The sequence below is a fragment of the Panthera onca genome, chromosome E2 (genome assembly GCF_046562875.1).
Source record: "Panthera onca isolate mPanOnc1 chromosome E2, mPanOnc1 haplotype 2, whole genome shotgun sequence".
Lineage (NCBI taxonomy): Eukaryota > Metazoa > Chordata > Mammalia > Carnivora > Felidae > Panthera > Panthera onca.
Window position 1 is genome coordinate 13,010,638 of NC_138353.1, and position 25,158 is coordinate 13,035,795.

Sequence of the window (25,158 nt, forward strand, 5' to 3'; positions counted from 1 at the left end):
GGCACAAAAGGCCCACCATTAGGGTAGACCCATTCTCTGTCCCTCCCTCAAGTAGGAGGTCAGGGCTGGGGAGAAGAGAAATTCAGAAGGCTCCCCCTTTCTCCAATCCACTCATCTTCCTCTCTTTCTAGCCCAGGCCCCTGGCCCCCCACCTCAGACATCTCACCTAGCCCAGAGCCTGGTTTGGGGTCTCCCTCCCCATCCTCCACATAAAGTCCCCCAGCCCCCCAACTCTCTCGCTCACACACAGACACACGGACACAGGCTCTGTACAGACCACAAAATAAAAACGATGAGATAGTTTTGTTTCCCGGAGTCGAGACAGGGGGTACTGGAGTGGAAGGGGCAGAGCGGGGTGGGGGGCATGAATTCCCCCATTACCTTCCCAACCCTGGCTCTCTCCAGCCCCCCAGCCCCTTGCCCTGGCTGGCCCCCAGCCAACGATATTTGGTTTCCTTTTTTTAACATTAAAGTTCTATGAGGTATTTGGTGCCTTATCTCGAGTCCTCGGGGGAGGGGGGCCCAGGGGGGAGACCTGGGGCACACTTGCCCCTCCCTCCCTCCCACCCCCTTCCCAATATTTGGTTTCACAGCTGTAGTTAAAGCTTGGGATTTGGTTATTTTTCCCCTCCCAGGAATTTTCTTTTTTTCTTGTTTTTCTTTTCCCAGTATTGGGGGTTGGATGGGGAGGGTCCCCACCACCCCCGGCTGCACAGGGGTCCCTCCACCAGTGTCAGGGCATCGGCCCCATCCCTGCCCCCTGCTTCCTCCTCTCCTCTCTGCCCCACTCCCCCCACATCGGGGTGGGGGAGAGGTCCCAGGTGGCAGGACTTGATGGGGAGGAAGCAGGATGAAGTGGGTGGTGGTGAGTCCTGGATTTTCTTTCCTTTTTTTTTTTTTCTTTTTCTTTTTTTTTTTTTTTTTTTGGTTTTTTTTTTTTTTGTGTGTTTTTTGTTTTTGTTTTTGTTTTTTTGGTCTAGAATCATAGTTTTTGTCTGAGTCATCTCCACCATGCCTTCCATGCTGCCTGTCTTCTCGGAGGGGTTTTTGGTCGTAATTCCTTTCACTTTGCTCTGCTCAAATGTCCTTCCTATCTGTTCAGGAGCCCTTGGCCCCCCTCTCCACCCTTGGGCTGGGGCCCAGGCCCTCTCGCCAGTCCCTTCTCTTCAGGAAATAAAAATGGACACACTCAGAGGTAGGGTAAGGGCAGGGAGTCGGTTCAGCGGAGAAGCTTACATTCCGGCGAGGACGGGTCGATGGCACGCCAGCCCCGGCGGTGCCAGGGCGGGAGGGGCGGCCACTCCGCCGCTGCCCAGACAAGGCACCCCGAGACCCCCGAAACAGCCGGGTCTCTGCCGTCGCCGTGGCCCAGCCCAACAGTTTCATCTCCCGGGTGGGAGAAGGGAGACAAGAAAGAAAGGGAGAACGCTGAGGCCTCGGGGCCCAGGGCGGCGTCCGCCTCTCCTCCGAGTGGCCAGCGGCACCCTCTGGCTCCCGTGTGCGCTGCCCGGCGGGGGCCAGGCCTCTGATTTCCATGGCTCGCGTCCTTCACAGCAACACTTTGGTTTGAGGAGAGACACAGCAAGGTGGGGATTGAGAGGGGTGAGAGGGAAGCGAAGGAAGAGGGAGAGAGGGAAGCAGAGAGAGAACAGACTGAAGAGAACAGAAAAAGAAATCAAAGGAGGAATCAAACCACCCGAAAGTTTGTTCGTTTTCCTTCGTCCATTCTTTTTGCTTTCTCATTCCTTTCTTCCTGTTTTTTTTTTTTTTTTAAAGCTTTTTCAGTTGATTGGGGGGCAGGGAGCTTGGGGCTCTTCACCCCTGTCCCTGACCGCCCTCTCTCAGCCCTGCCCACCCGCTTCCATCCGCCCTGGCTGAGGGACAGGCCCTGCCCCAGCCTCCCCCTCCGGCTTTCCCGAAGACGACGTCCATGAGGTATTTGTGAAGAGAAAGAAGCGTCTGTCCTTCCATCCGCCTTGGGGACCAAGGGCCTGGACCACTGGCGCAGGGACTTGGTTCCACCTCGCGGCTCCTTCTTATTCTTGAAGAGTCCTCGTCTTCTTTCCCTTAAATATATATATATCTATAAATTCTTTTTTTTTCTAGTTTTAATTTATTGTTTGTTTGGTTTTTTTTGTTTTTTGTTTTTTTTTGGTTCAAAACTTTGTCGGCCTCCACAATAGCAGGAGGGCAAAAGTGGCTCCCAGCGATGTCTCTCCTCTGTCCGTCGAGATGTGTCCAGGGCTGGGCAAACAGGGGTCCAGCCAACACTCGAGGGAAGTCTTGTGGGAGTGGTGGCCACCACAGCGCCCTCTCGGATGGGGACCACAGATCATGGCACTGTCCCCGCCACATGGACCCTGATGGGGATGCCACCTCGAGGAACCCCACCACTGGGGTGCGTGCGTGTATATATGTGTGTGGGGGGGGGGGGAAGGAAGAGGCATCTGCCAGTATCAGAGGGGCACAGGGTGGGAAGAGCGAGGTGAGTTCTCTTTTTGGTTTCTGGTCAATGTCAAAGAACGTGAAGGATCCCACGGATAGGCACTGGAATATGAATTTTTTTTTTTTTTTCAGGGAAACTGACAGACGAGGATGGAAAAAAAGACAACTTGAATGCCCTCACCTCATCCCCTCTTGCCTGAAGCTTCCACCTTCCCCTGGGCTGGGGAGGAGGGTAGATTCCAGAGCAGAGGAGGGTGACAGAGTTGAGGGGGGACATGTGAGAGCTAGAACTTCGCAAAACAGCCTAGCCCACCCTTCAAAGGGAAAAGGGGGGAGGTACAAGGGCTGAAAAGTCATCCCAGGCCTGCCCCTGAACTCTCCCCTGGCTGGGGGAGGGGAGGAGGTTAAAGCGAGACCCCCTGCCCAGGTGGGGAGAGTTGGGGGTTGAGGGAAAGGGGGGACACATGGTAGGGACACATTCTGTTGAGCGCAACGCTAAAAATTCTGTACATCCTTTGGATGAAGCTACTGAATATTTGGTGTAAGGTTGTTCAGGCCCTTTCTCTTTCACCTTCTGGAAAAGAACATTTGGCGGGTGGTTCTGGGCCCACCCCATCGGCCCCAGGCTGTGCCCCGTCTTCACTGGCCCAGGGCTGGGGGCTGGGGCTGGAGGCTGGCACATTCTCTTTTGCCTTCTCTGGCCCCCACTGGGGGAGGCAACGTTGGGGGTTGGCCCCACAGCCAGAGGCTCGGCGCGAGGTCCTCCCTGCAGAGGCTTCTCTGCCCCTGGCTGGGGTTCGTATTTGGTGTCGTAGCGGTGAGGGTGAGCACACTGAGGTCTGGCTCGCAACTGGTTTTTGGTTTGGTTTTGTTGGGGGATTTTTGGTTTTGGTTTTTGTTTTTCACCTCTGGTTCCTTTGGGGCAGCTGGTTTCTGTTGTGATTATTTTTGGTTTCTTTTTTGTTGGTTGGTTTCTTTCATTTTCTTTCCTTCTTTCTTTTTGTGTGTGTGTTTTGTTTGGGTTTTTTTGTTTGTTTGTTTTTTTTTTTTGGTTAGTTGGGGTTTTTTGTTTTTGTTTTTGGTCTTTCCTCCCTTGTCACTCCTGTCCAAGGACCCTCCGCCCCACCACTGCTGGCCTCCTCGCCCTCTTCCCAGGCGGGGGACTGAGGTGGGTGGGGGTCAGAGGAGTAGGAGGGGAGGCAAGGTGGGCCCTCACTCGGGCTTGGACCCTGCCTCGGGGCCCCCGGGGCCTCCAGGGGTCTGTGCTGCCGCCTCACTGCAAGTGGAGGAGGAGGACGAGGACGAGGAGGAGGACGAGGAGAGGCCTGGAGACTTGCTGGAGATGGAGGCTGCCACGGCCGCAGCCGCTGCCGAGACCAGGCCCACGCCAGGCGGGGCGCTGAGCAGGGGCAGCCCAGCGTGGTTCAAGAAGAGCGGCGAGGTCACCAGGCCGGGGCTCCCCGGGGCCGCGCCGGCCGCCCCCAGCACCAGGTTCCCGCTGCCGTCAAGGCTGGTAAGGGGCAGGGTTCCACCAGAGGCCAGGGCTGGTGGGGAGAGAGAGAAGCTGGGCTGGGGGCGCCTTCTGGCATCCTGCCCGCAGCGTCCCCTGTCTTCCCATCTGCCCCACTGATCCCCATCAGCACCCCTCACACCTTCCCCAAAGGTGAGATGGGTATGAAGAGGCGAGCGATGCAGTGAGCAGGGGCAGGATGGCATGGCTGGAGCAGCAATGGGGGGGGGCTCGAGGCCCCAGGGGGCCAGGCTGGAGGCGATGGGAGTGACATGAGGCAGCACGCACCTTGGATAGTGGCCAAAGGGTTGTTGCTCATGAGGGCTGGACTCAGCCCGGAGCTCAACCCCACCATTGTGCTTCTGCAAGAGGCAAAGCAGAGGCGTTAGCAGGGGCAGGGACCCGCCGGCGGCAGAACTGGGGCGCGGCTCCCACCCGGGAAGCAGCGGCGGCGACCCTGCTTCTCTCCCCACAGCCTCCCTAACTGCAGCCGTCCACTTACCCCGTGCTGGGGTTCAGGCCCGACAAGCCGATAGCCGAGTGGCTGCCTTGAGGGCTGGGATTTGTGCTGTTGGTGGTGGCCGGGGGTGGGGGAGTGACAGAGGGGATGGAATTGAGGGGGGGCGCGGCCCCGCCCCCGCCCCCACCCCCTCCGGCTGTCCGGCTGGGGTGGAGCGTCCCCACAGCTGAGGATAAGGTAGTAACTGCCAGAGAGAGACAGAGAGATGGAGACTTGAGCTTCCACTCGTCCTCCTCAGAGGACCCCGCCCGGGTCGACTCCGGCTCGTCTTGCGGCCCAGCTCGTATCTCCTCCGGAGGAACAGACAGGCCTCCCGCCCTCTCTGCCCACAGCCCCGGTGACAGCAACCGCTAATCGCAGTGTGAGCAGCCGCCATGCACTGAGCCGAGCCCTGTGCCCAGTGCGCTCACACGGTGCGAACCCCGCCCCGAACCTCAGCGCCGGCTCCCCCTCTCCCGCGGACCGAACCGGGCGCCCTGAAGACCACGCCCTGTGGCTCCCTCTGGGGGCCAGGCAGGGGGTTGCGGCTGTGCGCGCCGAGGAGGACGGGGCTCGGAGCCCAGACTCAGGCCAGACAGCCAAGGCAGCAATTTCCTGACCGTTAGGCCCCACCTGTACCCTTGGACGAGTGCCTTTACCTCTCTGGTCTTCAGTTCCCTAATGTGGAAAATGGGCATAATAATAGAAGCTGCTTCATTAAAAGGGTGTGAAGATAAAGTGAGTTAATATTTTTTCTAAAGAGTTTAGATAGTGCCAGGCACACCCTTACTACTTTATAAACTTCCACTTATGATTTCTTAACGTGAGAAAAATCAATATGGCGTTTGTTTGTTTGTTTGTTTGTTTGTTTATCCCTTTTTTACTTTATTTATTTCAGTAATCTCTACACCCAATGCGGGGCTCGATCTCACGACCCCAAGATCAAGAGCTACTCTACTGCCTGAGCCAGCCAGGCTCCTGTTACACATGCCCTGCCCCAGGAAGGCAGCAAGGGGGGCTTTATGCACAAGTAGCCGTGTGTATATGTATGTGTGTATTACACACACCCAAATACATATACATACTCTTATATGTACATATTCACGTATATAGCTTTGTAGATATTATACATTCACAATAATTTTATAAAAAACTGAGGCTCAGAGAGGTAAAGTCACTTCTGGAGTTCACAGAGTTTAAAATGTCAGGAACAGAACCCAAGTTCAACTTTTAGCAACCCCAAGCTTTTCTCATATGAAATCCTGGAGCAGATGAAAGCTGAACTGCTCCCGCAAGGAGGGGTAAGGTCACTCTCTCCCCTCTGTGCCCCCTGCCTCCCTCATCCCCAAGCTCAGCCTTGAGGCCCACAGGCACCCTAGGCCACTAGAAAAACCGGTGCCTGCACTGTGTGCTCCCAATGCCCCCTCACGGGCTTCTGCCCTCCCTGACCTGTTGTGCTCAGACTGCTGGAAGCTTGGGACAATGGCAAGGTCCCGGCGCCCCCTTGGGGTGTGACCTGGGGAGAGAGGAAAGAAGGCATGGTTAGGCCACTTTCCCAGCAGCCCCCATGATACTCTCTGACGGTAAGACCCCCGTTCATCTGCCCCCAGGCTGGGGAGAGAAGGGGCTTTGGGCACAATGCTATGCTTGTATTATGCCAAGTTCATTCCATCATATCTATCTTAGCATCTACCTAAGTGATCCTGAGCCACAGGGAGGAAATAATCCTCAACTGAGAGTGTTCCCCCACCTCTCTTCTGACACCAACCAGTTGCAGGTCTGAAGTGCACGCGTGCACGTGTATGTGTGTGTGTGTGTGTGTGGGGGGTTATGATGACCAGGGGTGTCTCTGCATCAGAGTGTTGGGATGTCACATTGCCTTGATTTTCTGGAACCACCCAGCAGCCTCCTTCTTGGCCTCCGTGCCTCCAGTCTCATGCTTCCATCAGCTCTAGAAACCTCACTCTTAATGTGACCCTCTCCCTCCTCAGCTCAAAACTCTTCCTCAGCTCCTCACCGCCTAAGGTTCAAGTTCGAGCTCCTCAGCATGTTACCTGGGAGTCTGGCCCCTGCCTATCCCCTACCCCTACTCATATACATATACATTCCCACTCCAATCACATTAAATTGCACTGGAGTTCTTCAGATTGGGCTCAGCACACCCAGGCTTCCAGGCCTTTTTGCACAGCAGCCCCTTGCCTGGGCTTCACGTGGCTGGCTACCTCTCCCTTGTCCTTTATAACTCAGCTCGGATGGTCCCTTCTTCCTCCATACCAGGGAAGGGTGGGACGCTCCTCTGGGCCCCTTGTTCCTCGCTGTAGTGTCGCAGCCCTTTCCGCACTAGATGCAATGAAAGGGTGTCCCAGTGTGTCTGATCCCGAGTGGGTCTGCGTGCTGCGGTGGGCCTGAGTGTATACTCAGTATGTAATGCTGTCCCTGCCTGCCTCTGTGTGGTTGTGAACCTGTGTGTGGGAGTACCTCCATCCCCTACCTGGGATCCATCCCTGTGAGGCCCCGCCCTGTGATAACTGTTTTTGGCTATGTCGGTGTGTGTCTGTGGGTGCCTGCATCTCTCACATAAGACCGCAGTTCCTTGGAAACTGTGTCCCTGTGTGACTATGCTTTATCCATGTGACAGACGGTCCCCAAGGGTGAGTCTCCCTGCCTCCGTGCTAGGCACTGTGGACAACCAAGTAGGCCTGGCTTCACAGAAGCGCCTGCCTAGGGGCGGGGGTCTCCCAGAGCCTGCCAGAGCTTTATGCCCCCACCCCCCAGAAGCGTTCTGGGTACCAGATGGGGGCTGTAGCTGGCCGGCTTCCCCGGGCTGGGCAACATGGGGGCTGCGCTGCAGGGGTTGATGCGTTTTTCCTTCTGGCGCCGGTTGCAGAACCAGACGCGGATCACCTCCTTCTCCATGTGCAGCTGCTCCGCGATCAGCAGGATCTCCTCTGAGGTAGGCTTCTGGTTCTGCGCGCAGAAGGGCTCCGTTAACCGCAGGTCCGACCCCCTCCCTCCTCGGCCCCCATCCCCGCCGGCCGTCAGGGCCGCCCTGGAGGCCGGGGTCTCACCGCTAGAAAACTCTTCTCTAAGGCGAAGCGGACGTTTGTCTCAATGCTGGTCCTCTTCTTGCGTCTCCGGCCGGGGAGCCCGTCGAAACCCAGGCTGGGGCTGCTCAGCTGGTTGGGACTGGGCAGACTTGAATCCACAGACATAGTCTCTGTGCCCGGGAGGAGACGGGGAGCATGAGAGGGCGCCTCCCGCGCCCACAGCCGGCCGCCCGCTCTGGGAGCCCCAGCGCAATCCCAACCTGCGTCATTGAGCCACTTCTCCAGGAGGGGCTTGAGTTTGCACATGTTCTTGAAGCTCAGGTTGAGGGCCTCGAAACGGGAGATGGTCGTCTGGCTAAAGTCGTTGCCGTAGAGCTTGCCCATGGCCAGGCCCACGTCACCCTGGCCCAGTGGGGGGGGAATGGGAAGGTGGTCAGGGCCAGACCTCTGGGCCACACCCTGGCCCCGCCCACCAGCCGACTTCGGCCTCTCGTCCCGCCCACCACCTGGCCACGCCCCCCGGCCCAGGAGTCGGGTAGCGGGTGCCCAAGAGAGGCGTGGCCCGTGCCTCACCCATCACCTGGCCAGGCCCGGTCACCCTCTGCCCATAGCCCGTCCTGCCCGGTGGCCCCAGACCTGCGTGAAGCCCAGCTTGATGCGGCGCTGCTTGAAGGTGCGGGCGAACTGCTCCAGCTCCTCCAGGTCACTGGGCTCCTCGGGGTGGGATGGTGGCTCCAAGCATTTGGGGGGCTGCGGGTGCGAGAGGTGCGGGTCGGGCAGCGTGGGGCGGGTCACGGCCTGGTGGGGTCGGCAGGAGGGTGGGATGCAGGGCCGAGGACCGGGATGGGGCTCAGCAACGGCTGCGCGGTTCCCCCTTCCTCCCTCCCTCCCTCCCTGCCGTCCAGCCTCTTCCTGCTCACTCTCCTCTACCAGTCCCCAGGAGGCTGATCCACACTCATTGTCAGTCCCCAGCAAAGAGACACTCTGCTTCTCCACTAGGGTCCTCTCACTGCCTGGAACTCTCTACACATCCCCCCACCCCCAGCCTGCAAACTCCCAGAAAGGAGCAGCCAGCTCCTTTAATAATAATCCTTCATGATTCTTTACGGATTTCAACGCTCCCTCCTACCCATTTGTTTTTTAACACCCCTTTCAAAAACTATGAACTATTTCAGGGCTTTTTCCCCCCGGGGGGGGGGGGGGGATGCGGGCCATGGTTTTATCCTTCTGTCAGGCAGGGAATCAAGCACTGTGCTACCGAATTCCAGGGTAACTCAGGCAAGTTTCTTAAAATCTCCCTGGGCCTCCGTTTTCCCCTCTGCAGGATGGAAATAATCGTGGCTGCTCTACTGAACCCATGGGGTTATTGGGAGAATCCGGTTCAAGGTTGCAAATTAAGTGAAAGTATTTTTATTTTTACTTTTTTAAAGTGAAAGTATTTTTTAAAGTAGATGGGGAGGGTTACTGGGAGATTTACAAAGAAGCAACTGCTCTCTCTCTCTCTCTCTGGAATGCTTCACTTCCCTAAAAATAAAAGATCTGAAACAGGTGGTGAGTGCAGCCACGTTGGTGACAAAAATCCTTGATCCATTACCGGAATGCTGGGGCCAGATGTGTTTTGGAATTCAGAAATTTTGCAGATTTTAGAAAGCCTACATGGGCACATATCAGAAATAAGGTGACCCCCCCATCAGGGTCAAGGCATCACCCCATAATTGAACACATTAACAGCCCCCAGCAAAGCAGGACTATCACGCAGGAGGGAGGAAGGAAAGCCATACTCCTTGCCCCAGGTCTAGAGGGGTTTTGCAGCCAAATGACTTCTGGTCTCACATTATAAAAACAGCTTGGTTTTCCAAGCATTTTGGATTTCATAATTGCAGCTCAGCCCTGTATTAGTCCCCACATTTGGGGGGCTTTCTGAAATTGTTCATATTTTTTGAAAGGACTGTTAAAAAAATGGGTAGGAGGGAGCGTTGAAATCCGTAAAGAATCATGAAGGATTATTATTAAAGTCTAGAAGCCAGTCAGCAAACTGAAAGGCTAGGCCACAGCCTATAGGTTTTTTGTGTACTTAGGCACGTGTGCATTTTGGGACAGCAGGGGTCAGATCAAAATCATTCATCAGGTTTCTCAAAGGAGTCCATGTGCCTGAAAGGGCTAAGAGCCACTGGCCTGGCTGACTCCCCTCATTCTGTGGAGGAAGAGGCTGACCCAGACAGGGGGAGCAGCTTGACTGAGGTCCCACAGCAAATCAGTGGCACAGCAGGGCTGGACCCCAGATCTCCTGACTCCCGTCCTGGCCCTGATAGTTGTGAGGAGGGTCAAAGGGAGAGGAGGCCCTCTCCTTCCCACCCCTGCTCACCCAGCCTGGCACACTCGGGGGACATTCTCACCTGCGTGGGCAGCCCGGCCCGGGGCTGGGAGGTCAGAAGAGCTCCCTGGGTTTGCTGAGGTAGCTGGAAGAGATTTGGCGTCGGTAGCAGGCCTGGAGAGACAAGGGGAATGCACGGGGTGAGGGGGGAGGGAGAGTTTTGTGGAAACATCGTCAGGGACCCATCCTGGTGGGACCTTACCTGGCTGACTCTGCTGGGCCTGCGGCAGCAGGAACTGAGCGGGTGGCTGGAGGTGGTGACCCGGCACAAGCACCAGCTGCTGAAGCTGGAGGAGCTGCTGTATGTCCTGGCAGGGAGGGGGGTGGACAGAAAGGCAGCCTGAGTCCTGGCCCGGCTCCATCTGCATTGCCTGCCCTGGCTCCGGGCAGCGGGCAGCGGGCAGGGAGGGATAGAACCTGGTCTCTGAATGGCGCCCCTGAGCCAAGGGCACCCAGGAGGCTTCCCCCAACCCCGTGGCTATCAGAACATCCTATCTGGGCTGTCCCAGGAGGGCTCGCTCTTTATTTACCTTTTCTTTCTTAAAGAAATATTTGCCTTGTCTTACATTCCCACAGAACAAATAGCATCGTTTAAAAATGTAAATCAGACCAACTCTTCCCTCCTTTTAAAACACTCAAGGCAAATGATAATCATGTCTGGAATTACCTTTAAAATACTCCAGCAAATAGTGAGTGAGTAAATTGGTTCAACCACTTTGGAAGACTCTTTGGTAATGTTATGGTTTGAATTGTGTCCTCCCCTCAAAAGATAGGTAGGAATCCTAACCCCCAGAACCCTGGAGGGGTTCACATATATGTGAACCACATATATTTGTGCTCCATGTATATTTGTCAGATAAACCAACACTGATGCTTCATAATTTACTCAACAACTTTCATGTGTAGTTGAAAATTATGTTACTTAGAGTGACATTATTTTGCCTTTGGGGAAACAGAGGGATGACTCATGCCCCTCAATTCCTCCCAGTGCTATTATTATTCCAAAGACCAATTTAATGTCCTAGGAAGTAAACAAGCTGAGGAAAAGATCAAGATGATCAAGGTAGAACTAAGTCTTCAGGATGGGTCCTAATCCGATATGACAGGTATCTATAGGGTAAGGGGGAGTTTGGACACAGAGACAAACATGCACAGAGGGCAGGCACTGTGAAGAGACCCAGAGAGAAGATTGGCCAACCTGCCAACACACTAGCTTGGGACTTGGAGCTTCTAGAACTGTGGAATAATGTCTACGGTTTGTTGTTGTTGTTGTTGTTTTTAAATAGGCTTCACGCCCAGTGTGGAGCCCAATGAGGGGCTTGGACTCACAACCCTGAGATCAAGATCTGAGCTGAGATCAAGAGTCCTATGCTTAACCCACGGAGCCACCCAGGCGCCCCTAAATTTCTGTTAAGACAGCCAGTTTGTAGTCATTTGTTAGGACGGCCCTAGCAGACAAATACTGGCACTGTTTATGAAAGCCGAGCCTACGCCTGCCTCATGACCCAGTGGTGCCACGCCAGGGTATAAGCCCCCATAAGTGCATATGTGTGCTCACCAGAAGACATGTATCAGAATGTTCACGGCAGAACCATCTGTAATAGCCAAAACCTGAAGAAAGCCCAAGTACCCATCAAGAATCGAATAGGTTGGGGCGCCTGGGTGGCTCAGTTGGTTAAATGTCTGGCTTCAGCTCAGGTCATGATCTCACTGCTCATGGGTTCGAGCCCCGCGTCGGGCTCTGTGCTGACAGCCCAGAGCCTGGAGCCTGCTTCAGATTCTGTGTCTCCCTCTCTCTCTGCCCCTCCCCTGCTCATGCTCTGTCTCTCTCTGTCTCTCAAAAAATAAATAAACGTTAAAAAAAAATTGAATAGGTAAGTAAACTGATTCACTGGAACAACAACGAGAAGGGGCAGTCTACAATCTATAAGAACACACAGCACTATAAACTTCCCAAACATGATACGTGGAAGAAGTTCGACATGATAGAGAACATCCTGTATGGTCCCATTTGCATGATAGAAGTTTGGGAGGTGGAGGCTAGAAGGCATCCCAGGGGCTCCTGGGGAGCTGGCCATATACAGTTCTCAATCTGGGTGCGAGTTACGTGGGTGTGCTCAGTTTGTGAGTGTCAGTGATCTGTGCACTTTTAGTATTTGTTATACTTCAATGAAAAAATTTCAAAACCTTTTTATGCTTATTTATTTATTTTGAGAGCGAGAGAGCGAGCGAGCAAGGGAAGGGCAGAGAGAAAGGGAGAGAGAGAATCCCAAGCAGCTTCCACACTGTCAGCATGGAGCCCAGTGTGGGGCTTGAACTCACAAATTGTGACATCGTGACCTGAGCCGAAACCAAGAGTTGGACACTTAACCAACTGAGCCACCCAGGTGCCCCCTTTTTTTAAGGGAAAGAGGGAGAGAAAAAAAAATCCAGCATCTCCACCAAGAAAGTGAGGAGATAGATGAAACAGGATTGGCAAAATGTTGATATCTATTGAGCTGGGTGAAGGTACATGCAGTTCCTTATATCATACTCTGTACTTTTAGGTTTGAACATTTCCAAAAGAAAAAGCAAGACCCCCTTACACACACATACACAACACTCCAATGGCTTCTTGCAGCCAGAACAATACAATAAAAACTATTCATCTGATCTCTATGGTCCTTAATACTGAAACCTGTCCTAGTCTTCCTACCTCAGGACCTTTGCATGTGCAAAGGCTCCCTCTGCCAGGCAGTTCTAGTTCTTATATTCCTGGACCCTTCTTGTCACTCAGGTCCTCATGTAAAATCACCTCTTCAGAGATATCCTCCTTGATCATCTAATCTAAACCAGCCACCACCATACCTCCTGTTACCTCCATTTCACCTCCTTTATAAGACTTATCACTATCTCAAGGTACCTCTTTTTCTGTTTACGCTTTCACAGTGCATCTCCCTCACTGGTAAGTCAGCTCCACGAGAGTGTGATCTTGGTGGTTTTGGTCATCATTATAATCTCAGCATCTAGAATAGCATCTGGCACCCAGTAAGTAGTCCACATATATTTGTCGAATGAACCAACACTGATGCTTCATAATTTACTCAACAACTTTTATGCGCAGTTGAAAATTATGTGACTTAGAGTGACATTATTTTGCCTTAGGGGAAACAGAGGGATGACTCATGCCCCTCAATTCCTCCCAGTGCTATTATTATTCCAAAGACCAATTTAATGTCCTAGGAAGTAAACAAGCTGAGGAAAAACATAAGTAACTTGACACAAATGGGTTCATTTCTTCAACATATAAAGAGTGATTACAAATCAATAAGAAAATAACTAACAATCCAATAGTAATCTGGGCAACAGGTCTGGTGATTGCCCAGCAAAGGAAATACAAAATACATTCAATACAAACGAATGAAAAAATATTCAGATTCATTCACAAGAAGAGAAATATGGCTACAACTGCACTGAGATACTTTTTTTTTCTTTCTCCTATTGGATCAACAAAGAGAACAGCAGTGCATAACATGCTGTGTCGGGGTGTATGAGGAAGCAAACACTCTTAGGTGTCACTGGTGAGAAGATAATTTGGCAACGTCTGTCAGAATTACAAAGGCATAGGGGCGCCTGGGTGGCTCAGTCGGTTGAGCGCCGACTTCAGCTCAGGTCACGATCTCGCGGTCCGTGAGTTCGAGCCCCGCATCGGGCCCCTGTGCTGACAGCTCAGAGCCCGGAGCCTGTTTCAATTCTGTGTCTCCCTCTCTCTGACCCTCCCCCATTCATGCTCTGTCTCTCTCTGTCTCAAAAATAAATAAACTTTAAAAAAAAATAAAAAAAAAAAAGAATTACAAAGGCATATACCCTTTGACCCATTCCACTTCTAGGAATTCATTTTAGAGATACATTCACACTTGTGCAAAGTAATCTCTCTAGAAGGATATTCCTAGCAGCCTGCAGTGTTTTAGCAAAAGAGTGGAAACAAGCTGAATGCACAGCAGTGGGGAATAGGTAAATGAATTAGGGTGGATCTTTATGGTGCAATATTATGCATTCATGAAAAAGAAGGAGGACACTCTTTGTGTCCTGATATGGAACAATCTCCAAGATGTCCTGTTGAGTGGAGAGCTTAAGAGGCATGACAGAGGGTATGATGTGCTGCTGTTTGTGTGTGTGTGTGAAAGGCCCTGTACACCTGGGTGGCTCAGTTGGTTGAGTGTCTGACTTCAGCTAAGGTCACGATCTCACAGTTTGTGGGTTCGAGCCCCATGTCGGGCTCTGTGCTGACAGCTCAGAGCCTAGAGCCTGCTTCAGATTCTGTGTCTCCCTCCCTCTCTCTGCCCCTACCCCACTTGAGCTCTGTGTCTCAAAAATAAATAAACATTAAAAAAAAATTTAAGGCCCTGTAACTCGTATAAACATCAGGCCCCACAAACTGAACCCACCCTGCTCTAAACTGCAGTGCATTTGCTTATATACAGTTTTCCCTCTGCTACACTGAAACTCGAGAAGGCAGAGGCCATGTCTTAGTTTTCTTGCATCCCTGTCCCTCAACAGTCTGGCAAGCCCCCATTAAATGCACACTGAACTGAATCCAAGAATAAAGCCAGAAATAAAGTCTTATTACCAGTGTTCTTCTGATTAGCTTGCTGATTGCAATAGTTGTTAACTACTCTGTCTCCCTAGTGTGACTCAGTGAAAATCCCACTTTCTCCCCAGACGTCTAAAAGAGAGGTGTCTGCAGATTTCTTTCTGAATCAGCAGGGAGAAGAAAAGGGAGGGGGAAATGCACCCAATTTGCAAAAGGTCTCATGGTGAGAAGTCCAAATGAAAAACCCAAACACACCCCCATTCACTGTTACTCAGACCAGAAACTTAGGGATCAGTCCCGACACTCTCCGTCCCTTCCTCTCCACCATCCAATATACCTTCAAGTGCTAAAAGTTCTAAACTTTTTTGTGCTCTGAATTATTTGGTGTCTGACGAAACCTACTGGCTCCTTCTCAGAGTTAAAAAAAAATGCGTGAAATGGGGAGCCTGGATGGCTCAGTTGGTTAAGCGTCCGACTTCAGCTCAGATCATGATCTCGCGGTTCGTGGGTTTGAGCCCCGTGTTGGGCTCTGTGCTGACGGTCGGGAGCCTGGAGCCTGCATCGGATTCTGTGCCTCCCTTCCTCTCTGCCCCTCCCTGGCTCACACCCTGTCTCTCTCTGTCTCTCGAAAATAAATATAAAAATTTTTAATAAAAAGTGCATAAAATGAAATACATAGGATTTCATAGGAAATCAACTGTATTGAAAAAATCATCAAACATTTTGAATAGATAATAATAATCTTTGGGTTTCTTTACAGCACATTAAATAACAAGGTCAAGCAGTACATCTGATGACTACTGTAATTTCAAAGTGATGATGAACGAAAACAATTATTTTAAGGGATCTGTGACAAGTGTATCGAAATATCTTTGTATTCCATTGTCCAAATACTTATACAAAGGCCAAGTACTGCTAATGCTATTGTGGTCGGCTGTCTATATTCCTAATAGAAGGAAATTCAACATTTGCAGTTAGAGGATAGAAAAAATTGAGACATAAGCTTTTCCCATCCAAGTTCATGGACTCCCTGGAATTCTATCCACAGCCCCCTCCAGGAGGTTCCTGTTCTGAAATGTTAATTGAACAATAAAGCTTCTACTGGTTTTTATCACATTTGAAACAATTCAACTCCTTGCCCTGACCCTGCATGACCCCGCCTTCCTTGTCTCTCACAACTCTCACTCCCTAACTCTAAGCCAGTCACACTAGTGTCCTTCCTGTTACTGAACCCAGAAGAGGTCCCCACCTCAGGGCCTTTGCACATGCTGTCCACCCCCCCCCCTTCTTGATCTGCACATGACTGGCCCCTCTTCATCATTCAAGTCTCTGTAAAATGCCCCCTCCTGAGAGAAACCTCCCTTCTCTACCTGCTTTGATGAGTCTTCCTCTCCTCAATGTCTATTACATCATACTCTTTTCCTTCCTTTATAGCAATGATCAGCTATGAGCAGGCACCAGCTTGGAGAGGGCACAGACTTGTCTGCCTTATTCCTCACTGTATTCTCCACGCAAAAAGGCGCTTGGGCATAGTGGATGTTCACTAAACATTTGCTGACTGAAGAAATTACAGAATGGGAGAAAGAGAGATTTTGGGTGCTGTGCTGTCTCAGGACTGGGGTTAGCCAGTAGGAGGCCCCATTTCTCCACAATCTACAGGCAGCGAGCAATCTGAAGCCACTTGGGGGCGTGTTACGACCAAGTCAAGCTGGTAGAGAGGTTAGAGGAAGTGGAGAGAACCGGGGAAGGGCCCCTGGCCAAGATACTTAGTGGCTCTGTCCCTAACCTGTGAGAAAAACTAGCACACCCCGCCAACGCTGAAAAGGGAAGAGATGGTTTCTTGGGTTTCTTGTTCATCACTGTGTTCTGATCACCTCCACCCTAGTACAGGCACCCAGCAGGCCATCAGTGAATTTCCAATGACTGAATGAGTAAAACCTAGGACAGACCGGTGGAGTCTCAGAGCAGACTGGCTGCGTTTTGACACACTGAGATCTTGGCCACAGTGGGGCAGAAAGACTGACAGTTTACGTGACTCACGGGTGAACCGGAGGGCAATTGTCCATTTTCCCATTTGGACTCAATTCCACCTGGGGGTGGAAGGAGGTGGAGAGAAAGCCTTTAAAAGGAACTGGGCCGCGTGGGCCCAGGTGCAGCGCCTCACTCCAGCGCACAGGGCAGACTCCCCATCCCCCAACTGCAGGCCCCCACACATGCTCTGGCAGCCACCCAGCCTGGGATGGTGTCTGCGTGTCACTCAGCAGTCACCCCTGAGATGGCAAACCATGGCCAGTTCTGGACACCCCATTCCAAGACATGGACAGCTTAGAGTCAAGTCCGTAGCAGGGAGGACAGGAAGGGGGTGTCTGGGGACCGCGTAAACTACATCATCATCAGTCGTGTTCAGCATGAGGATGGGCTTCCCGACCCTCTGAGCCGTGTCAGGGCACCCGGTAGTGGAGTGGGCTGCGTGGGAAGGCAGAGAACACCTGTCCTGGGAGCCACTGGGGAGAAACTGCACCCCCACTTGCCCGGAACTGTGCAGCGGGAGCTCCCACATCGGGTGGGAGGGAAGTCAGAGGGGTGCAAGGGTCCCTGCCGGCTGGGAACCTGGGGGTTCTGAGTCTCAGCCCTGTTGCCTGCTTCTAGCTGTGTGACTCGGGGGAAGCCAGCTCTTTCTTCTGGGCCTCGGCCTCCTTAACTATATAGGGGGACAGTGCACAGGGCTGGAAACCTGACTGTCCTTCACACACTGTGGGACCCTGGGCACCCCTTCCCCCTGTTTAAGTCTCAGTTACCCCACGGGGCTCTTAAAGGAATTCAGTGTGACAAGGCACATAGCGTGTTTAGCCCGATCTCTGTTCACTGAAGTGGGCCTGCGTAAATGGTAGTCATTATTACTGAGTCACACCTTTCTCAGGGCCTCGGTTTTCTCATCTACAAAATGGGGTTGATAATGTCTAACTGTTTACAGGATGGCTCTGAGGCCCGAGTAATATTAGCATCTGCAAGGTGTCTGGGAAATCACAACACGCTCCCCGAGCACAAGCGTTTGCTAGCCCTGCACCCCCATGTCACTCCCCCCACGTCACCTCACCGGATCATGAACTCTCAAGGGCAGGAAACCCCATCCTCTGCCCGGCAGCTGTGAGCTGTCCACACCCAGCCTCTCCACCGAGCTTCAGCTTCAGATGTCCGTCTGCCTATCTGATGTCTCCACTTGGATGATTAATAGACTCTTTATACCCTGCTGTGTCCAAAAGGAAACTCCTGGTTCCCTACTCCAGCCCTCCAAATCACACTGTGCCTCCCCTGTCTTCCCCAACTCAGGAAGCTCCCTCACCACCATCTGATTGCTGAAGCCCAAATCCTAGGAGTCATCCTTCATCTATCCTATCCGTATAAAATAGCATCCCAGACCCCCATCATCACCCTCATCTCCCACCTGCATCGCTGCAAGGATTTCCCACTGGGCCCCTCGCTTCTACTCTGGTCCCCCACAGTCCATTCTCCCCATGGCAGCCAGAGGGAGCTATGGAAAGGGTCAGCGGGGTCATGCCACCCACCTGCTTAAAACCCCCAACAGCTTCCCATCGATGTTTCCCTGGTAAACATTCCAAACTCCTTGATCTGCCCTACAAGACCCTGCAAAACCTGGTCCCGCCTGCCTCCCCCTCACCTCTTAACTTGTCCTCCACTCACTTGCTCTGCTCTAGCCATACCATTTTCCTCTGTGCCCTGATGTCAAGCTGCTTTCCACCTCAGGACCTTTGCATTTGCTGTTGCCTTTTCCTAAGTTCTCCCCATGGCTTCTTCATGACTGACTCATTCAGAGTCAGCTTTCAAAGGCTTTCAAAGGCCACCCTGTCAGTGAAACTTTCCCTGGCCACGCCATTAAGAGTGGCCTCCTCCCTCTATGACACCAGCCCACTTCATTTTCTTTAGTACGCTTCCTCTAAAATGGTCTTGTTTTGCTCGTTTGTTTACCTGTTTACTCTCTGCTCCCTATTAGAACATAAGGTCCTCAAGGGCAGCCACTGCTGCCTTGTTCACAGCTGTCCCCTTGGGGCCACAAACGGGCACCTGGCATACACAAGGTGCTTAATAAGTGCTGGATGAATGCGTGAATGACTCTGTCATTCCAGGCACTTCCCTACAGGAAGCCCTAAAGTTTGGGGGGAAGGGATATGGACAGAGGTGGCCTGTCTCTAGTGTGGGATTCTCTGTGTGCCCCCGTCCCCCAAAGGTTGGCCCTGCCACGTGGAGCCCAGGAAGTCCCAGAGATTGGGGCGGGACACCAAAAAGCTGAGACCCATCTGACGGCGAGAAGAAACACCTACATGCACATTGTGTGTTACATCCCGTGCTGCCTCCTGTTAAAATTCCAGGATAGATGAGCAACAGCAGACCCCAACCAGTTGTGGAGTGACTGGTATGCCTCGGCCCAGCTCCCGGCCGCCAGGGGCCTGTGGGTACACTGACGACACACCTCCAGGTTTGGCTGCCCTGGCACCTGCTGCCCCTTCTCCAAGCCTCAGGAGCCATCTCTTCCTCTTGGGGACTGGCCCTCCCCTATTCTCAGGTCACATGGCCCAAGTGGGCTGACCCTACCTTCTTGGGGCAGTGGTTGAGGACACTAACTCAACCCTGGTCGGTGGGAACAAGTCTAAAAGTGCCGGCACCCATTCTGCCTGCCTCAGAATGAAAAAAGAGACAGAGTTTGGGGCTGGGCCTCTTCAGCGATCTGAGCCAAATATCCCCTTCTACGTCTTTAGCCACCTGGAGGGGAGTCTGGTCTAGCTGACACCCCTCCTAGCTCATCCGGCGCTGTCTTCCACTGCTGGCCCTCCACCCCTGCCTCCCGGAGCCCCCCCTACTCTCTCATTTTACCTTCCATGCCTGAAACAGCTTTCTCCACTCCGTATACCTGGTAAACTCCTACTTGTCCGGGCTCAGGTCAGGCACCACCTCCTCCAAGAAGCCTTCTCTGATTCCCTCAGGCACAGGTCACCTGTCTTTTCCCACACTCCCACCACACCCAGTAGGTTTCTCTGGGAAACCTTTTTCAGTAGGGCCTGCCAGCCTAAAAGATCTTGTCAAGCTTTATTTGCCATAGTCATATTATGAAAATAGGGATTTTTTTTCCCTTCCAAATACAAAATGATGTTTTAACAGTTAATGTAAATTTTCAATCAATGTCTACCCCTACCCCAGACAGTCTGAATTACTCCCCTGGAGAGATGTCTTCCCTACCCTTGATTGAAAAGCTGCAGCAAAACATCCCTCATTGATTCAGTAAACATCCAGGTGGCCCCTTTGGTGGAAAGCATCATGCTGAGCGCTGGACACACAAATTATAAAAGTGTGTTATAATTGTCCCTTTCTCTGTACTAGCTAGGAAAATTCAGGGAAGATTCCTGCCAAACTGTTTAACTGACACTACTTTGGAAGCTGGTGTTACAGGGACGGATGGGGGACTTTCCCTTAGTACATTATGTAATTTTAAAGTGATAGGGTTAGGGGTGTTTTTTACTTTCTTAGTATTTTTCAAGTAAAACATTTCTTAGTGGTTCATTGGTATCTGTTTCCCTACAAGACTGGGAGCCTTTAGGGGGCAAGGAAGGGTCTGAGTCACTTCTAAGTCTTTAGCTTCCCGCCAGGGCCTGACACACAGGGGGCTAGGAAATGTCTGTGAAATGACCATAGGACAGAGCTGAGCAGTCATGGGAAGTAGAATTGGCAGGCCCAAGAGACATAGACTGAGGAGAGGGGTCAAGCCCAGGGGTGGAATGGCTGTGGATGCAGGGAGGCAGTAACACAGGAGGAATGTGGTACCCACGTTCTGGGTTGTTCCTGGTCGGCATGGTGCCTGGAACTGGGGATAAACATTCGTCTGTTAGGGAAATGAGGTCACAGGGTGACAGAACTCCCAGAAAACAAACTCTTGGTCCTGGCTTTGCAATTGCAGACAACAGGACTGAGCAGATCAGAGCTGGGGAGGGAGGAGCCAGAGGAAGGGGTTGGCAGGACGGTTAGAGGAGGCGTCCTTGAGAATCAGAGACTGGGCGGAACAGCAGGTGGCAGAGGACTAGCCTGGGTCGCTGGGTCCTTGGGTCGCAGGGAACTTGGGGGAGGTGGTTCTAGGAGTTTACAAACAGAAGGAATGCCTCCTGCTCCCAAGGGGGAATGGCTTGGCTGGTTTGCACTGGGTGGCTCTCTCCCTCCCCCTCCCTGTGGCCTTTGTTCCTTCCACAGATATTTCCTCAGGCATCTTCAGACACAGCACTGGTGATGAGGGCCAGAAGGAGAGGAAAGGGCTGGGGACCCCCAGAGGAGGCAGGAGGCAGGAGGCAGGAGATTATAAACCAGATGGAGGGAGGGAAGTCATGGAAAACTTCCTGGAGATTTGGACTCCCAAGCTGAGGCTTAAAGGCTGAAGAGGAGCTGTCCAGGTAAAGGGAGGGAGCCGACTTCCAGGTAGAAAGGAGAACAGAGCAGGGGTACTGATACTTGGGACCTAGTGAGGAGCCCCGAGCCTTGATGTTGCTCCGTGAAGAACTAACTGCATGTGCTGTGAGGCGACCTCCTGCTGCTGGGGTCTCTGGTGGCCAGAGTGGGAAAGCTGGGGACAATAGCTAAAGGCAGCGGCCCCGGGTCCTATGGTTAGAGCCCTGGACTCCCAGGTCTGGCTCCAGGGCTATCCTGCCCCTTGTGCTCACCGGCTGACCCCGGCCAGGATGAGGATTTGTGGATTCAAGGAGGTCACCGTTAGTACAGCACCTGCCAGACTCTAGTTACAGTCACCATGGTGAGCCAGCCATTGTGAGGCTAAGTTTGGAAGAGCCGTCACGGGGCAGCGGGCACAGATTGCTGTGTGTGTCTCTACAGAACCAGGCCCGGAGGCAGGAAGCCCTAAGAAGGCAGATACCAGCTCAGCGTTAAGGACGGTCTCACATGGAAGCGTTGGTAAGTAGTGGAACGGGCCTGCTGGAAGCTGAACTCTCTGTCAAGGGAACAACCTTATGGGTACTGGACACCTCAGTGTAGACAGCATCTGGCCCTGGGGTTTCATGGAAAGGGGTGGGTAGAGAGAAAGAAAAGCAACCCAAGGAGCAGCCGTTGTGGGAAACACAGGGCTGAGGGAAGTCAAACAAGGTTCCTTGCTGCAGGACTTCTCAGGACCTTCACTGCCCTGGAACACGGGCTACAGACTCAAATGTTTACAGAACCCAGGCAGACAGCACAAATGGGTGACAGGGGCAAGTGTGAACGGGGTGGAGAGTGCAGGCCTGTCAGGAGGGGAAGCCTGCTCAACTCCTACTCTGTTCTGCCGACTATCCTTATGGGAAATTTTTTGGCCACTATCATGGGTTGAATCAGGGCTCCCCAAAAGATACGTCAGAAGTTGTAACCCCCAGTGCCAGTAAATGACCGTATTCGGAAACACGGTCTTTGCAGATGTAATCAAAGTAAATGAGGTCATTAGGGTGGGCCCTAATCCAATCGGTGGGAAGTGTGAACACAGAGACAGACGTGCACAGAGAGAAGGTGGCCATATGACCATGGAGGCAGAGATTGGAGCGATCCAGCTATGAGAACACCAAGGATTTCTGGTACTTCCAGAAGCTAGAGGAAGCAAAGAGGGGTTCTCCCTAGAGCCACCCAGTTTGTGGGGCTTTGTCATGACAGCCCCAGGAAACAAATACAGCCACTAGCTCATGATTCGGTGTGTACCCAAAGTCTCCAGAATGGCCAGAGAGGACACGGCACTCCCTGACCCAGTGGCCACAGGCCCCCGTTCTGAGAGTCTCTCCCTGGATCCTCCAGGGCACACATTTTCGGGCACTAGTTCAGAGTCTCAGCCTTTCCTTTTAGTGCCCACATGGGCGCCCTTCCACGGGGGTGAGTCCCCTGGTTTCCTCAGCTGTAAACCGAGGACGAACCCCCACCAAGATACACAGAAAGCGCTTAGCTGGACACTCCATCACACGGGGGATGTTCTCCCTCTGAGCCTCGCTTTCCCCCACCGAGACATGGGGGGCAGCATCCCCCAAGGCTTCCTGGGGTTGCTGGGAACTGCCTGGCACACAAGCGGTGGTCCTAACGGTCAGCCCCTGTGGACCGGCCGGCCCCCTGCACGCCGGGCTTCTGCGCATCGTCCGCTGAAGGCCGTGGGCCCCCCCGGGGCTGCCCTTACCTGTGCTGTGAGCTGGATGGGCTGGGACAGGGTGAGCTGTGGGGTCCCGGGGGGCTGGCTGGCAGGCTGTGGTGGCGGCAGGTCGCCTCCCCCAGAGGAGGCCGGGGGCTGCGAGGTCGAGGAGGAGGCAGAGGAGGAGGAGGAGGAAGAGGAGGAGGAGGTGGAGGAGGCGGCGGCAGCGGCCGCGGCGGCATTGGACTGCTGCACGGCTGCGGCCAGGAGCTGGGCCTGGGCTTGCTGCAGGAGGAGCTGCTGCTGAGCCGGCATCAGCGCCGTGAGCTGCGGGGGTGGGGGGCGGGGGGCGGGCGGCAGGGGGGTGGGGTGCCAGGGGAGGGGTGTGGGGAGGAGCAGAGAAGGCAGAGAGGGGTTAGTGCCTGAGCCAAGCAGGTTAGGGCACAAGTCTTGCAGGACGACCGAGGGGGACAGGAGGCAGGCGCGAGAGCGCGGCCGCAGTCCTGGCGGGACACCCCATGCCACCGGTCCTGTAACAGGTGGGGGGTGGCTGGTCTCTGCCCACGTGCCCATGCTTCCCCGAGTACTTACCCCGGCTAGCTGGCTGCCTGTCAACATGAGTTGGGCCTGGGGCAGATGCGGCTGGGCTGGCTGGGGGGGCGGGGGTGCTGCGGGGGCTGAGTCGCCACTGGGGTCTTCAGCCTTGATCTGGGGGGGAGAGAGGCAGGGTCCGGGACCCCAGAATGTTAAGTGGAGGCCAGAGAGAATGCCCACCTGTGAACCAAAGAGAGGGCACGTGTGTGGCAACAGCAGCCTGGGGCCGGCCGGCAGAGGAGGAGTGGACCGGGGTATAGAGGCCAAGACCCTGTACTGACCGGCCGGGGGTCTTAGGCCACCTTTCTGGCCTCAGTGTCCTCAGCAATCACATAAGGCTAACACACTCCCTGCACCCAAACCCCCTACAGGAAGAGGGTCACCTTTGGGGAGCAGTTTTCCCCTCTGGGGGGTCAGCTTCCCCATCTGTAAAATGGGAAATGTGCCAGCGGGGGACTCGGAACATCAAAGGGTAGAGTTCTGGGTCCCACACCCCTCATCTGCGTTAGCTACAGGTGCATCTCTTATTAATGGAGTAAGACTTCGCTGGAAGAAAGGGTCTCAGGTCATTAAAAAAAAATCACCACCTTAGAACATGGGTCTGGAATTCAAACGAGTGTGGAAACAGGCAGACAGTGCAAATGGGTGACCTGGACAGATGAGGATGGTGTACGCTGGCAGGGTGTGCAGCCCTCCCGAAGGAGAAGCTTGCCCAGCTCCCGCTCTGCTCCCACCAATCACTCATTTTAAAATCGAGAACAAAAACACAGGGCGCCTGGGTGGCTCAGGGGGTTGAGCGTCTGACTCCCGATTTCGGCTCAGGTCATGATCCCATCGGTACTCTGCTGTTGTGCAGAGCCTGCTTGGGATTCTCTCTCTCTCTCTCTCTCTCTCTCTCTCGTTCTCTCTGCCCTCCCCTCTGCTTGTGCTCTCTCTCTAAAATAAAAATAAATAGATAGATAGATAGATAGACAAAATCTAAAGCAAAACCAAAAAAAAAAAAACTAAAAACAAACCAAAATCGCTGGCAAGACCAGCAAAGCACATATGAGGGCCAGATGTGGCCCAGATGCTGCCACCTTTCAGCCTCCACCCCAGAAGTCCACTGAGCCCCTCCTTCATCTCAGTGTAGGATGTGGCTGCCTCTCGCATCAAACGCATAGGACAGACCGACACAGTCTTGGCCTTCCTCCTCTCCTAGACAGAAAGCCAGACCACGGTGGACTTGCCCGATTGGGCTGTTGGTAAAGGACGTGTGGGGGTAGGAGGAGGTATGCCTTGAAGAATCACACGCTCAGGCCCAGAGGGGACACCGGGCTGAAAGGATGATCCCTAATCCTTCAGCCCAATGGCCCGGCACCATTTTGCAAAAGGGAGTCCAGAGAGGGAAAGCAACTGCTGCGAGGTGACCCAACAGCTTGGCAGGGGTGTGGCATTTGGAATGCAGACTGAGACAGACAGAGGTCGGGGAAAAGGCCAAATAACAGAGGGTGAGTGGAGTGTCCCAGGGTACGGATACAAACGTCAGGAAGTTTAAGGGGCGCCGAGATGCATCAAACCACCGTGAGTGTTAGAAGCCAGGCCAGTGGCCATCCCCGGCAGGGAATCAAGGGCCTCTGGAAGTCTGGTCATGTTCTGCTTCTTGATCTGGTGCTGGCTGCATGGGTGTTCAGTTTGTGAAAATCCACAGAGCCATACATTGAAGATCTCTGTGTATGTCACATTTTAATTAAATGTTAAAAAAAACAAAACAAAAAAAAAACAACAACCCACACCAACATGGTCAGAATATTGGTCCTCTTTCAGGTTTCTTTCATTCATTCCTTCTGGTTCTCTTGAGAAAGTCTCCATTAGGTGCTAGGATGGCTCTAAGGCCTTGTCCCCAGCACGACTCATCTCCCTTTTTAACGAGAGAAGGAAAGCCCTCAGGCTTACACCTGACAGGCAAGAGTCTCTGGGTACATTTT

General features: G+C 53.2%; 1 protein-coding gene across 9 annotated transcripts in view; it reads right to left on the reverse strand.

The window, feature by feature from the left end:
- Window positions 1-877: 877 nt before the first annotated feature.
- POU2F2 (POU class 2 homeobox 2) overlaps window positions 878-25,158 on the reverse strand; it is a 60,070-nt gene continuing 35,789 nt past the window's right edge. For 2 of the 9 annotated variants that reach the window (XM_060651277.3, XM_060651275.3), the window contains exons 5-16: window positions 23,189-23,305; window positions 22,646-22,924; window positions 10,078-10,183; window positions 9,898-9,989; window positions 8,138-8,299; window positions 7,762-7,903; window positions 7,523-7,671; window positions 7,245-7,421; window positions 5,904-5,970; window positions 4,458-4,659; window positions 4,244-4,317; window positions 878-3,989 (exon numbers count right to left, since the gene is read on the reverse strand). In XM_060651277.3, the coding sequence (XP_060507260.1) occupies window positions 3,658-3,989; window positions 4,244-4,317; window positions 4,458-4,659; window positions 5,904-5,970; window positions 7,245-7,421; window positions 7,523-7,671; window positions 7,762-7,903; window positions 8,138-8,299; window positions 9,898-9,989; window positions 10,078-10,183; window positions 22,646-22,924; window positions 23,189-23,305 (1,899 nt within the window). In that variant the 3' untranslated portion in view covers window positions 878-3,657. The remainder of the gene's footprint in view (window positions 3,990-4,243; window positions 4,318-4,457; window positions 4,660-5,903; window positions 5,971-7,244; window positions 7,422-7,522; window positions 7,672-7,761; window positions 7,904-8,137; window positions 8,300-9,897; window positions 9,990-10,077; window positions 10,184-22,645; window positions 22,925-23,188; window positions 23,306-25,158) is intronic. The other 7 variants (XM_060651276.3, XM_060651280.3, XM_060651279.3 and 4 more) reach the window with 7 other exon arrangements.